The sequence below is a fragment of the Carica papaya genome, chromosome 1, assembly GCF_054855325.1.
Source record: "Carica papaya isolate Zhongbai chromosome 1, ASM5485532v1, whole genome shotgun sequence".
Taxonomy (NCBI): domain Eukaryota; kingdom Viridiplantae; phylum Streptophyta; class Magnoliopsida; order Brassicales; family Caricaceae; genus Carica; species Carica papaya.
In genome coordinates, this window is record NC_142309.1 from 17157408 (window position 1) to 17171220 (window position 13813).

Below are 13813 nucleotides of genomic sequence, written 5' to 3' on the forward strand. Positions count from 1 at the left end.
CGACATTAAAATAATGAAATAAATTTTTAAAAAAAAAAAATTATTACATTTATTTAAGTAATATTGAATATTTAATTTGATTATTTTATATATTAATAAATATAATCGGTTATTTAAGTTAATAGTTAATTATATAAAATTAATAAAATTGTTGGTTTACCAGTTGAATTAGCAACTAGACATATTTAACTAGGTTAAATTTAAGAGTGAGTGAAAATAATTAGCAATTATTAGAATTAAATTAAAGTATTAATTGCATTAATTTCCCCATGTTAAAGCTGGTAGACAACATCTGCATGTATAACATTAAAGAATTACATAGGTAGATAATTTTGGAAGCGAGTTCATAAATTTTTATGTAACGAAAGGAATTAAAGAACATGCGGGGTTTAAATGAAAGAGACAAGGCATGGGAATCATCTGAGGTGCAAGTACTTCTTTTTTGGACACAGCTAACTCGAATGATTAGAGGTATGACAGGGACAGCTCGGAACTCTGACGTGGCTACCACGTGTCAATTGCCCACCGGTGCCAATTGTTCGAGGGCGGCGCACCAAACAGACAATACGAGCTGGGTTGTGGAAGAGAGAGAGAGAGAGAGAGACCATATGATACTATTACATCTCGTACACCATACATATACACATATGTGGTTGTGATTAAATTTGATATGTTATTTTCTAAATTATGGATGTTGTTACAGTATGATGTTCCAACTTAATACTAATCAAATTTATAAAATAAGATAAAAATATCAAATTTAACGCGGACATAATGTGAAACAGTGTTTGAATAAAGTTTAATTTTACTGTATATTGGAATTAATTTATTTTTTTAATGAATGTTTAATTTTTTATTAATATATTGATAAAATTATGATAATTAAGTTAAATATAATTTTAATGAATTAACGTATTTAAATAAAAAATATTTTATAATGATTAAATATTTTTAACTAAAGTAGTTACAGTAAAATAAAAATTCTATTCAACTGTGATGGTGAGTGAGAGTATGGAGTGGTTAAAAGTGATATAGGAGGGAAAATCTTAGGGCACAAAATTGCGGTAGAGAGAGAGAGAGAGAGAGAGGGGGGGTGGCGTGAAAATTTGTTCACGCCGTCCAAATAAACCTTTCATCTACTGCCACCCCACGCGCAATCAATATCCTCCCTTCCTCAACAAATTAAACTACATATATATATATATATATATATACAGATGTATATATGTTATCCCAATTCATATACACACACATATATATAACCAACCTTGTCTGCTTCTTTTCTCTTCATCCAAATTCCCACATTCATATACTCACCCTACATACATATTCTCTTAATTCTCTCTACTCTCTTACACAGTTACACTACGTATCACACCTTAATTTCCATATATGCATACATACATATACACCTATATACTGAAGATCAGGCTCCTCATCATTCTTCTATCTACAACGTTCAGTTGCTCAATCTCCCTCCCTTCTCTGGTCTGTCTGTGATCTTGGAGCAGTTCAAGAACGAAGCAACCTACTTCAGCAATTCTGTTTTTCTCGTGAGTATATGCATATATGTAATTACAGACATATAGAATGTCTGCCAACTTTTTAGGTAGATAGCTCCATCATCATGTCATATAAGATTTCTCATCTTAGCGTGCATAATTATCAGGGTTTGGATATATACTCTGAGCATGCATATTTATACAGACATGCATGTACATGTGTATACATGTAATCCACAGATCCAGCAGTTTTGGTTTATAATTCAAAATTTATGAATCACGACCTGGATCATAATCTTTTCCTTTTGTACTTCTTAGTAGTCAATTGGGTTTGGATTATTATCAAACTTCTCACATTTTAACATTAATCTGAATATATATATATATAGATATATATGTAAGTGTGTGTATTAGCGTCAAATAATCAATGAAGGATTGAATTGTGAGAGATGAGATAGATAGTGGAGGTAGAGGAGTGCAGTGAAATTATTACAATGGGAAAATGCAGAAAGGGATGTAGCTAGTGATGATATTGTCCTTGAAATATAGCTAGTGATGATATTGTCCTTGAAATATACATATATATATATATATACGTGTGTGTGTGTGTGTGTGCGTTGAGAATATATAGTATTGATGATGAGTGAAGGTGATGTTTTGTAGAAGACCAGAGCAAATCTTGGTGGTGGGTATGAAGTTTTTCCACCACGAGTGCACTGCACTCAAAGCATGAATACCTGTCCCAGCAAAGTCAAGCTTTTCGGCCAAGTTCCTTTTTCCACTTGTTTAATTCTTCCCTAATTAAACCTCTATTCCATTAATTACCTACCCACTATTAATATAGATGCTACAGTTACACCACCTATACATATATATATATATATATATTCCTACATACATATATGGTCTACTGTCCTTCTCAGGTCCCACATAAGATTAAAGAAGAAGAACCCAACAATGGAGGACCATTAATTAGTTAGTGTCAACTCATATGTATATATAGTTTTGTGGGTGCCCCCACAGATTTACATCATACCCATCATTTTACTTCCCTTAAGATCTCACCCAATTGGATATATATGTTATACGCCTCATCTGAGAGGCCAATATGTGTCTGAGATATTTCATCCATCATTACTCACATATACATATATACACACACACACCCACCATTTCATTTGATGTCTTTGTTTTGAAAGCTTTCTTCCAATTAGAACTTTTCTCTTTACTTTTTCTTAAAAAAATTGTATCTCATTTATTCCATTTATATTGTATTTTAATTCTTAATTAGTGAAATTAAGATTTAAGCTATATTTAGTATTAATTAATTAAATTAAAACTTAATTAATTGATATATTATTTTTTGACTGAGAATCAGATTTGAAATTGAACGAAGATGATGGAATCGTGCGTTCCACCAGGGTTTAGATTTCATCCGACAGAGGAAGAACTTGTGGGTTACTACCTAAAAAGGAAGATCAATTCCTTAAAAATTGATCTAGACGTCATTGTTGATATTGATCTCTACAAAATCGAACCATGGGACATTGAAGGTATATATTCAATTAATTAATTTTAATTACTCAGGCATCGAGTAGAATTCTAATGATTATTTCAAAAAATTCTATTCAAATTTATAAAAATTAATATGTATTAATATTTAATTTTATTTTTTAATCATTTTAATAAAATTTTAACAAATACCACCTATTATAGTTGTAAGGTAATTGATTATCCTCTATATTTAATTTTATATAGCATAAAAGCTTGAGTACCAAACTCATACTTGGCTCTATAGCTAAGTTCAATTCTACAAAGTATATATTAGAATACAGGATAAAATAATAATTCTTTTTTATTACTTTAAATTTTTATTCAATTATTACTGGCTAATTCACATAATATATATGCTTCCTACCTAACACTATATGACACGCTTGTCGCATAATATTTTCTAACATTAATTATTAATGTACAATGTTTAGTCAAAAAATAAATGAGAAGAGAATTTGACACACATGGACATCCACAATCTTTTAATGGTCAATGGTCAACCTTTTTTGTCCTCTTCGTTAGCCAACTTTCTAAAAAGCACCAACCCTTGTAAATATAGTTTAAGTGTTTGGATTTAATTTTAAATGCGTGGTTTTCGTGCATGATATGGATATAGATAGTGTGTGTGTGTGTGTGTGTGTGTGTTTACGTAGAATTAATACGATGTCGTATGGTAAGCCAATGTAATGAATTTGCTGTATTGTTAATTTACTTGTGCAGCGAGATGCAAGCTGGGGTATGATGAACAGAACGAGTGGTACTTTTTCAGCCACAAAGACCGGAAGTACCCAACCGGAACCCGGACTAACAGAGCCACAGCGGCCGGTTTCTGGAAAGCCACCGGCCGGGACAAGGCCGTGCTCTCCAAGGACCGAATAATCGGCATGAGAAAAACCCTCGTCTTCTACAAGGGACGGGCCCCTAATGGCCGTAAAACAGATTGGATCATGCACGAGTACCGCCTCCAAACCTCCGAACACGGACCGTCGCAGGAAGAAGGATGGGTAGTTTGTCGCGCATTCAAAAAGCCGGTTCCGAACCAGCGGCCGCCTGGTTTCGATGCATGGAACCAGTCTTTCTGTGTGAGAGCCCCTATGAATGACCACATAACAAGGCCAGCTCCATCGATTTCGTCAGATCCCAATCAAGATCACTCCAGCCCTTACCATCATCCTTTTGCGTCCTCGGAGATTCATGATCAGGAAGTGTTCGTCTCTAACCAGAACTTATCACTCGTGGACATGAATCAGCTCATAGAGCTTCCTCAACTCGACAGCCCTACCACGAGAGAGCAAGGTTCCCATAGCCATGTCAACCATAAAGATTACGAGGAGGAAAAGACCAATAATAATAACCAGCACGTTGATTACAGCTGGAAAAACTTGGAGTGTTTTCTGGCATCGCAAGTCAATGATACGACCTCGTTTCCCTTCAATGCAAGTCCAGGCTTGCCTAGTTCTATAAACGTAACTCACACCTATGATGAGCTTACAGTCCACAATCAAGACTACGTTAACCATCTCTTCGGATGCAGCTTCTCGGATCATTCTTAACATAATGTGTTGACAGTTAATAATGGAGCTATAGCTAGCTAGTGATACATTAGGAGTTTCTATATATAATTAATTATTAAATATGGCTCGTTTAGTTGCTGTTATTGAAGATTATACACATATATGTATATGTGTTATGTCTACTGCATTCTTAACATGCATGCATTAATGGCGGAAGCAGATTGCATGTATAGATATTTGGTTTTTGATAAAGCTGCAGAGGAGATATCTGGTTGAAAGTTAAAAATCCTCCCATGCAGAAAAGTGCAGCAAATTAAGGTGAATAAGTTTTGAATTCACCTTTTTTGCCTATGTTGTTTTGATAATTGTAAATTAATGTGCAGTGCCCAATCTGTGCATTTGTTTGTGCTCAGTCAATTATATACATCATGATGATTTTGTTCTTCTAATATAATTCAATTTCAGTCTTTTTTTTTTTTTAATATTAGCAGATGATTAATTATTATAAAATTGACTTTAAGCTGTGGTGGTCTTGTGTAATCTATCTCGATTGTATATCAATAAAGTTCTTTTAGCTACTTTATATAGACAATAGAAGTAACTTAGTTTTATGAATTAATTGAACATCTCTTTCCACCACCTATGTCAATGAACTCGTTGATAAAGTATCCATTAAACCATAAATTATAGTCATAATTTCTGTAAATTTGTTTTTATTTAATGCATATATTTTCACAATGAAAAGTATATATAACTAAAATGTGAATTTAAGATATAAAAATAATAAAACATATTTATACCAACTAAATCTTTTTTTTTTTTTTTCACTTTTGATGTCTAAAAGAATTGGCTGGGTGAACTATTTATCAAAAGTTATGGAAACAACTTTTATACCTTTTTTTTTGTTCCAACCATAAATAATGGATAGAGATTCATACATTTTATTGATTAATTAATATTTATTGTAATACTTAAGTCTAAAATTTGGTCCGTAATAAATTTTCTTATTTATGAAATATATATGTAATTAAAATTATTATTTTAATTTAATTTCATTAAATTTTTTAGAGAAAAATAAGTTATAAACGAAATTAAAAGCAATTTTGGAGAAGATGGGTAAGATTTTGAATTCAGGGGTATTTTTAAAAGAAAAACTGAAAACACGAGGTCAAAATGTTAGAAAAAAATTTGACAACGTAGGACAGCTCAGTCACCTGCCACAACTAAGCAGAGCACGCTGCGTGACGAAACACACTGACATCGGCACCACACTAGAAGCCACGCGGACGATTCGCGCGCCCACCGATCCGACGACCCAGATTTAATCTCGCGCACGTGAACGGCTCAATTGCATTTCCTCCTTAAGAACGATCGGATGAACGAGATCAATCATGATAAACGGTTCAGATTCGCTCACGTAATCAGCCTAAACAGTCAACGATCGGACAACTCTCCACGCTCTACGTCGACACGAATGGATGGTCCAGATCGATGCGGGATAAGTATATTAATATCATGTCGCAGGAAAACCCTAACCCCATATGCCCTTACTAGAGAAGAAAAACCAACCGTCGAGGAGACTAACCCCCAGCTGCTGTTGCACTTAAGCCACTGCAAACCACTAAAAATGGTAAAATTCTCCCCTACCCACTCGAAATTTGATTCCAAGTCTCCATGTGGCCATATCGAAGCAAAAGAGACTACAGATGAGCTGAAAATGGCCGGCAAAACTCGGTGGAGCCACCGCGGCCGAAACCCTAAAACTCCTCCGATGAGCTCATTCCCGTTTTCCGTTTCACACAATTTTATTCATCATTCTTTTCTGTGCAAGTTAGCCGAAAACGAAACCCCAACCGCGAAGGAGAATTGACAAAGCAACACTCGGAGACCCCCCTACCGGTATGTTTGTTTTTTCTGATTTTCTGGCCAACCAAGTCCCCCTAACATGTTTTTTTTCGCAGGGATACGTGAAAAATCGACCAAAATTGGCCAAAATCGGCTAGGTTGAGGCGAACTGCTGCCGTGCCGGAATCCTAAAATTGTCTTGAAAGGGTTTTCAACACCGATTTTGAATTTTTGATGTATTTTTAAGTACGTAACGAGTATTTTAGATTCTCGCATAAAAAATTCAAGAAATTCAGGACATGTTAGGAGACGTAATAGATAACACAATATTTTGAAACACTGATTCGGATAAGAATCCTTCACTCTATTCTCAGTTACAATAATTTGAGGATTAATAATCGATAATTGTGTATTTTGTGAAAAATTAGAAAAATCCTAAAAATATTATAGATCACTAGTGGAGTCAAAACTGGTTAGTTCCCATTTGTCCTGATTTCCTGTTTATTTTCTTGTACTGCCTATATTTGCTTACTATTATAGTGTGTATAATTAAATTAATAGTTTTTATGGCATTCTTGATTATTTAGTTATTTGGTTCCTCCTGTATTGTTTATTCGGTATTCTGGTTATTTGGTTATTTGACTATGTTAAACTATATCGCTTGCTTAAGTGCCATTTGAATTAATCTGCGAATATGAAATAAGATGTTGGTATACTGTAATGGTTGTTTAGATGATGCGAATCTAAATAAATAAAAGCTTACTGGGCATCCTAGGAAAGGGTGGATGGACCCAATATATAGAGAACCCTATCATAGACATTACCTCAGTCGGACGGGGCTAAAAAGTCCCATACCGAAAGAGTTTTGGGAGATATGGTTCACCCTCATACCGGACGAGATATTGAGGCGATGGTATTTTTGGCGCCCATTACCGGATAGGGTATGGGGATGACCGAGTTAATTGTCAAATCTTGATACTGAGTCTACAAGTAGTGGGATATCCCTATGGACCATAAGGGGTCACAGTAATTAGGTTAAAAAGAAATGTTTGTTGATCCTATGCATGAAATTGAAATGTCATTTGGTTAATTGTCTTTATAGGTTGATTTTGGGAAAAAAAACATGTAACGGTAAGTATCGAATAAAAATTTTTAAAGTTAAATGTATTTACTTAAAGTAAGGGCTCCATTAATTATTTTTTGACTTTTACCAATCTTTGATTTTCCATATCACTTATTAGTGTGATATTTTTACTGGACTAGTGTAGCTCACCCTTTCAATAACCATTTAAGAAAAAAAAGACCAAGATCTAGATCTCAATCAGCAAGAGAGTTGTGAGTAGTTCACCTGTAACGACCCCAGAAATTTAAAATGAAATGTGTATTAAAAATATCAAATGCGGAAACGAAGTCAAAAATTCGATTAACATCCCTTACACTAAAACCAAAAACGTGCTCACAAAATATAAAAGATCAAACTACCTAAAGGAGAAACTTGAAAGTAAAAGCTACGAATATGACTATGGAGTCTTTAGGCGTCCCCTTCGTCGTCCTCCTGCGGAACGGGCTCGGGAACAATGTCTTCCTGATTTGAAATGATTAAATAAGGAATGAGCTACACTAGCCCAGTAAGGACATCACGATATCTCACCGTCACGGAGGTAAAGGTGGGTAGAAAACACAAAAAGACCAATGGAGTATAATTTACAACAAATTCTTTTATCAATAATAAATCCTTCACCATCCACTTACCTCGGTGAAATTCATAAAATAGTATACGAAAGCAATAACATTATCATCATCATGAAATCATATATAAACTGTATAACATAATACTTATCACACCTTTTGTAATTCAATCATTACACAACATATTTTCCTCATTTACCAGCCCACTAGTATCCATGGGGATCCATAGGGGTCCCGCTACCCGTTAACCCTTAACACTTGAAATCAGATTCCAGGGCCGTCCCCATACCCCGTCCGGTACGGGCGCCAAAACTATAAACCCCATTACCCCGTCCGGTATGAGGGTGAAACGGGCCGTCCCCATACCCTGTCCGGTATGGGCGCCAAAACACATAAGGTCTTCATACCCCGTCCGGTATGAGAGACCACAATCCCGGTAGGGTTCCCTACGGACCCGGTCCGTCCACCATCTCCCAGGATATCTAGTCAGGCTGACCACATTATACAATTACCAATTTACATAATCTTTCATTTCCTTTTTTTCCTCAGTCAGCATCATCAATTTATATTCAAACAAGCAAAACAGTAATTTATGCCAAACAGGCAACATACAACATCAGTATCTCAGTCATTCAATCCATAATCAATAAAACAGTAAAATATGCACACGAAACTATAAAATGAAAACATCAAACCTCATACTGCATTTAAAACTGTAAAACAGGCCAAATAACAGTTAACCGACAAACACACTAGACTCGAGCTCCATTAGCGACCTTAAGCAATTTCACACATTCGTTGATTCAAGAAATGCCGTTTTATCATTATTGAACTTTAATACCGTGATAGGAAATAGGCTGAGGGGTCCTTACTCATTTCAGGGTCCGAACACGGCTTCACAGTGCGCCTACATGCTGTCCCTAATTTTTTCTGAATTTTTCCTGGGGAACTGAAACGCACTACTGGTACCTGCACGTGTTCCAAAAAATCCTAAATTAGGCCCAGGGCCCCTTTTTGGCCAATATCGCAATTCCGGCACGGCGGCTCCGCCGTACTCCGGCGACGGCGCCACCGCTTGCAGCGGCGATTCGCCTCGGTTTGGCCGTTTTCGGCCGTTTCCGGCTGAATTCGGCCACACTTACATTGGTCCTTGCGATAAAACAACCCTAGGGCCCTCAGGGGGCCAAAAAATTACAGAAAACCGAAGCTTACCGGTGGTGGCGCTCTCGGGTGCGGCGACTCTCCGGTGAGGTTCGTGTTTTGGTGATTCGGCTTCGATCAACCTGTAGAAAAAAGAATGGTGATCACGGTGATATAAAAATTACATCAAACGGAGGCCGGGAAGGGCCTCATCGGAGGCAAAAACCGAGGAGGAGCGCGGCGGCGCCGCTGGGTTTCGGCCGTATTTTTCGGCTTTTTGGCCGGGATTTTGGCTCCGATTTGGCCACAGGAGAAATCAGCGTGGAAAAACGAGTCGGGGGTATGAAATTTACCTCGATCGGCGGTTGAAAATCTCCCCGGTGCGGCGGCGGGTGGCGGCGACCGGCGTCTCCGGCGTCTGGTTCGTCTTCTCCGGCGAGGGCAGGCGGCTAGGGTTTTTGTGGTCAGGTGTGGGGGTTCTATTTATACCCTTTTGCCTTTTGATCTCAGCCGTCCATTTTGATTTAATCTGGGCCGTCCGTTTTTGATTGAATCTGGGCCGTCCGTGCGATTGCATCTGGGTCGTCCGTACGCACGCTTGATCTGGGCCGTCCGATCGCGCGTATGTGGATCGCCAACGTGGCCCGTCCCTGGTCGACGTGGTTTTGCCACGTGGCAGGTCCTGGTTGGGCGGGACTGCTGACTGGGTCTGCTGACGTGGCTGCTGATGTGGCGTTTTTTTTAACCTAATTAAAATAATTAATAATAAAATAATAAATTTTTTCAAATTTCCGGGCGTTACATCACCTCCCAGACTCTCTTCAAATACTAGTGAAGATTGCCCTAAGATACTTATTTATTCGTTTTTTTTTAATTACCGTTTGTCTTTTATGAATCACGTAGAAAGGATATTCTCATAGTTCTATGGAGTAATTCAATTTATTGTGTAAGAAATGTAAAGTCTAACATTATTATTCGCTTTAAATTATAAATTTATTTTTTTTAAGATTTCGAGTCTTTACAGTTGGTATCAAAGCCGCGTTCGTCGGAACTATTTCTTATACAAAGACTTAAAAATACCAAATATAAACTATCATTCAACCCTTCCTTTTGAAATGCAAGTACAAAGATGTAAATCCCACTCATGGCCAAATCAGAGTGAAAGAACTGGTCAATTGGCCGGAAAACACCGACGAAGCCCGGCGGCGCCATCGAGGAGAATTTCACAAACCGCCTCTGATGAGGCCCTTCCCGATTCCTGTTTCGCATAATTTTTCCATCGTTGTGATCACCGTTTTCTTCTCTACAGGTTGACCGAAGTGAAACACCCAACCGCAACGTGAGCTGGAGGAGCCTCCGCACCGGAGAGCCCTGTCGCCGGTGAGTTTTGATTTTTTGTATTTTTTTTGCCCACTGAGGTCCTTTAGCATGTGTGCTCGCAGGAATCGATGCAAAATCAACCTAATTTGGCCAAAAAGGTCGAAAACGACCGACCCAGAGGCAGACCACCGTCGGAGCACGGCGGAGCCGCTGTGCCAGATTTCTGAAATTGGCCATGCGGGCCTTGGGATTGATTTTGGGTTTATTTGGAACATTTGTAGGTACTATAAGCGTATTTCAAATCCCAAAAAAAAATTCAGGGAACCTAAGGACCGCCCATAGGCGCAGTAAACCGTTTAGCCTTTCGGTGTCAAATTGAGTAAGGATCCCTCATCCTATTCCCTATCATAAAGTTGAAGTTTAAATAAATAAAAATACAGTATTGTGTACAAATTAAATAGATATGCATGACTAATTTTGGATTGCTAATGGAGCTCAAACCGAATATTGTTCTCTGTTGATTTATTTTACAGTCTAAAGACATGATAATATCTTATTTATCTATTTTATGATTTAAATGCATGTATTACTGTCTTACCTGACTTCTGTTTGATTTAAAATTTGAAACATGATTGTATTACTAGGTGCATGTTTATTTATTTATGTGATTATATTCGATTTCGTAATGGAGACTAAGGAAAAATAGGAAAGGAGTGTGATCAAATAAACAGATAGAATGACAGCCTTACTAGATATCCTGAGAGATGGTGGACGGACTAGGTACATAGGGAACCCTACCGTGAACGTTATCTTATACCGAACAGTATATGGAGACTTGATAATTTGGCGCTCACACCGGACGAGTATTGAGGTTTAATGTTTTGGCACTTATACTGGACGGGGTATGGGGAAGACCCTGTAATTGAGATTGTTAGGGGAAAGGGTTCACGTGTAGCGGATACACCCCTATGAATCCCCATGGATACTAGTAGGCTGGTAAAATGAGAAACGGTTATGATTTGATTTATTGTTAATGAATATGAATTTATGATATGTTCTGTGTTGCTGATTGTTCATGAAGTTATGATATGTATGGTATTATTGTCTCTATAGGTTGTTTTCATAAATTGCACAATGGTAAGTGAACGGTAAATGATTTTATGATTGATAAACGAATTTGCTAAATTTAGTGCTCCATCACTTTTGTGCCGGTGATATAGTGTGATATCCTTACTGGACTAGTGTAGATCGTCATTTATTGAACCATTTCAGATCAAGAAGACCTGATTCCAGAGCCTGATCTGCAAGAAGATTGCGAGTACATGCTAAATACTTTCTATTTTTCATTACTTTTCTTATTTTTCGTGTTTCTTTCAGAGAATTCATTCCGTAATATTTGTTTAGTAATTTTAAGTTATTGTGTAAGAGATGTAAACCTTAACCTTCTATTACACTTATGCACTTAAATTATTATATATTTCCTTTTGGATTTCCAGGGCTGTTACAGTTGGTATTAGAGCCAGGTTCCTCCAACCCATTCCTTACACAAATGATACTTAGAGAAACACCAAACCAATGAATTATCACTCAACCATTCTTTGTGAAATGCAGGTACAGAGAGATGAGGAGAGGAAGACCTCCACTAAGCCGAACTGCCCGGGATGGTTCGCTTAGGGAAGATATTGACCGGATATTTGAGATGCTGGAGAGACTCATTGCTGCCTAGCAGGGCCGAGAGGAGAGGAGGGATCTACCGGACCCTCCCCCACTACCACAGGTTGAGCCACCACTGCAGCGAGAGGATCCCGAGCCACCCCGGTACGACCCTGCTCCTCCATAGTACCACCCGGTACACCGCAGTATGATTCGGTGCCTCAACTACAGTACCACCCGGCACTGCCACAATACAATCCGGTGCCCCCATCGTATCAACAAATACTACCACAAGACCCCCTAGTCTATCATCAGTCTGGCCCAGTCCCTCTTCCACGGGACCTAATTCCTCCCACGATTGACCCAGGCTACATAGAGAGGTACAAAAGACTAAATTCATCTACTTTTACAGGGGGATTCTCTTTTGAAGATGTCGAGTACCTCTTCGATCAGTTGCAGGGTGCGTAGGTCCTCTCCAAAATAGACATGTTTTTAGGTTACCATCAGGTGAAAATCAGGACAGAAGACATCCCCAATATAGCCTTTCGAACCAGATACAGACACTATGAGTTCTTAGTCATGCCATTTGGGCTAACCAATGCCCCAACCATCTTTATGGGTTTGATGAACAGGGTCTTCAAATAATTCGTAGATCAATTTGTTATCGTGTTCATCAATGACATCCTGGTTTATTCAAAAAGCAGAAAGGAACATGTTCACCATCTAGCTAAGGTTTTGCAGGTTCTCAGAGGAAAGAAGCTGTATGCAAAGTTGAGTAAGTGTGGATTTTAGCTTGAATAGACCACTTTCCTAGGACACATCATATCAAATGATGGAGTATCAGTGAATCCTGAAAAAGTTAAAGCAATGCTTGGCTGGGAGAAATTAACATCAGTTAAGGAGATCTGTAGCCTTCTGGGAATTGCGGGCTATTATCGCAGGTTTGTGGAAGGGTTTTCTAGTCTAGTTGCTCCCCTGACCTGACTCATAAAGAAGAATGTTAAGTTTGAGTGGAATAAGAACTATGAAAGAAGTTTTTTAGGACTAAAGAAGTGGCTGACTACTGCACCTATACTGGCCTTACCTAGTGGATCATGGGAATATACAGTTTACAGTGATGCCTCCTATCTAGGTTGGGGTTGTATTTTAATGCAGTATGGGAAGGTCATAGCCTATGAGTCCAGACAATTGAAGAGTTATGAAAAAAACTATTCCACCCATGACTTAGAGCTTGCTGCAATCATACACGTCTTGAAGACTTGGCGCTATTATTTATATAGAGAGACCTTTCAAATCTATACCGATCACAAAAGTTTTAAACACATATTCACTCAAAAGGATCTCAACATGCATTAGAGAAGGTAGATAGAACTTCTTAAGGACTATGATTATGATATCTTGTATCACCCGGGTAAGGGCAACGTGGTAGCCGATGCACTTAGTAGAAAAAGTGCAAGTACATTAACCCATTTGATGGTTTCAGAATGTAGGCAGATTGTGGCCACACAACAGGTACAGTTTTAGGACTTAAGGAGAGTCACATGTTTGGGTCATCTGACCGTTCAGCCTGAGTTAATCCATTGAATAAGGGAAGCT

General features: G+C 37.8%; 1 protein-coding gene across 1 annotated transcript; it reads left to right on the top strand.

Moving 5' to 3' along the window:
- The first annotated feature begins 1084 nt into the window (after window positions 1–1084).
- On the top strand, window positions 1085–5036 carry VND7 (vascular related NAC-domain protein 7). The gene is made up of 3 exons (XM_022033347.2): window positions 1085–1553; window positions 2881–3055; window positions 3777–5036. Exons 2-3 carry the CDS (start codon window positions 2899–2901, stop codon window positions 4607–4609), a joined length of 990 nt encoding a protein of 329 aa, XP_021889039.1. The 5' UTR covers window positions 1085–1553; window positions 2881–2898; the 3' UTR covers window positions 4610–5036.
- Window positions 5037–13813: the final 8777 nt, after the last annotated feature.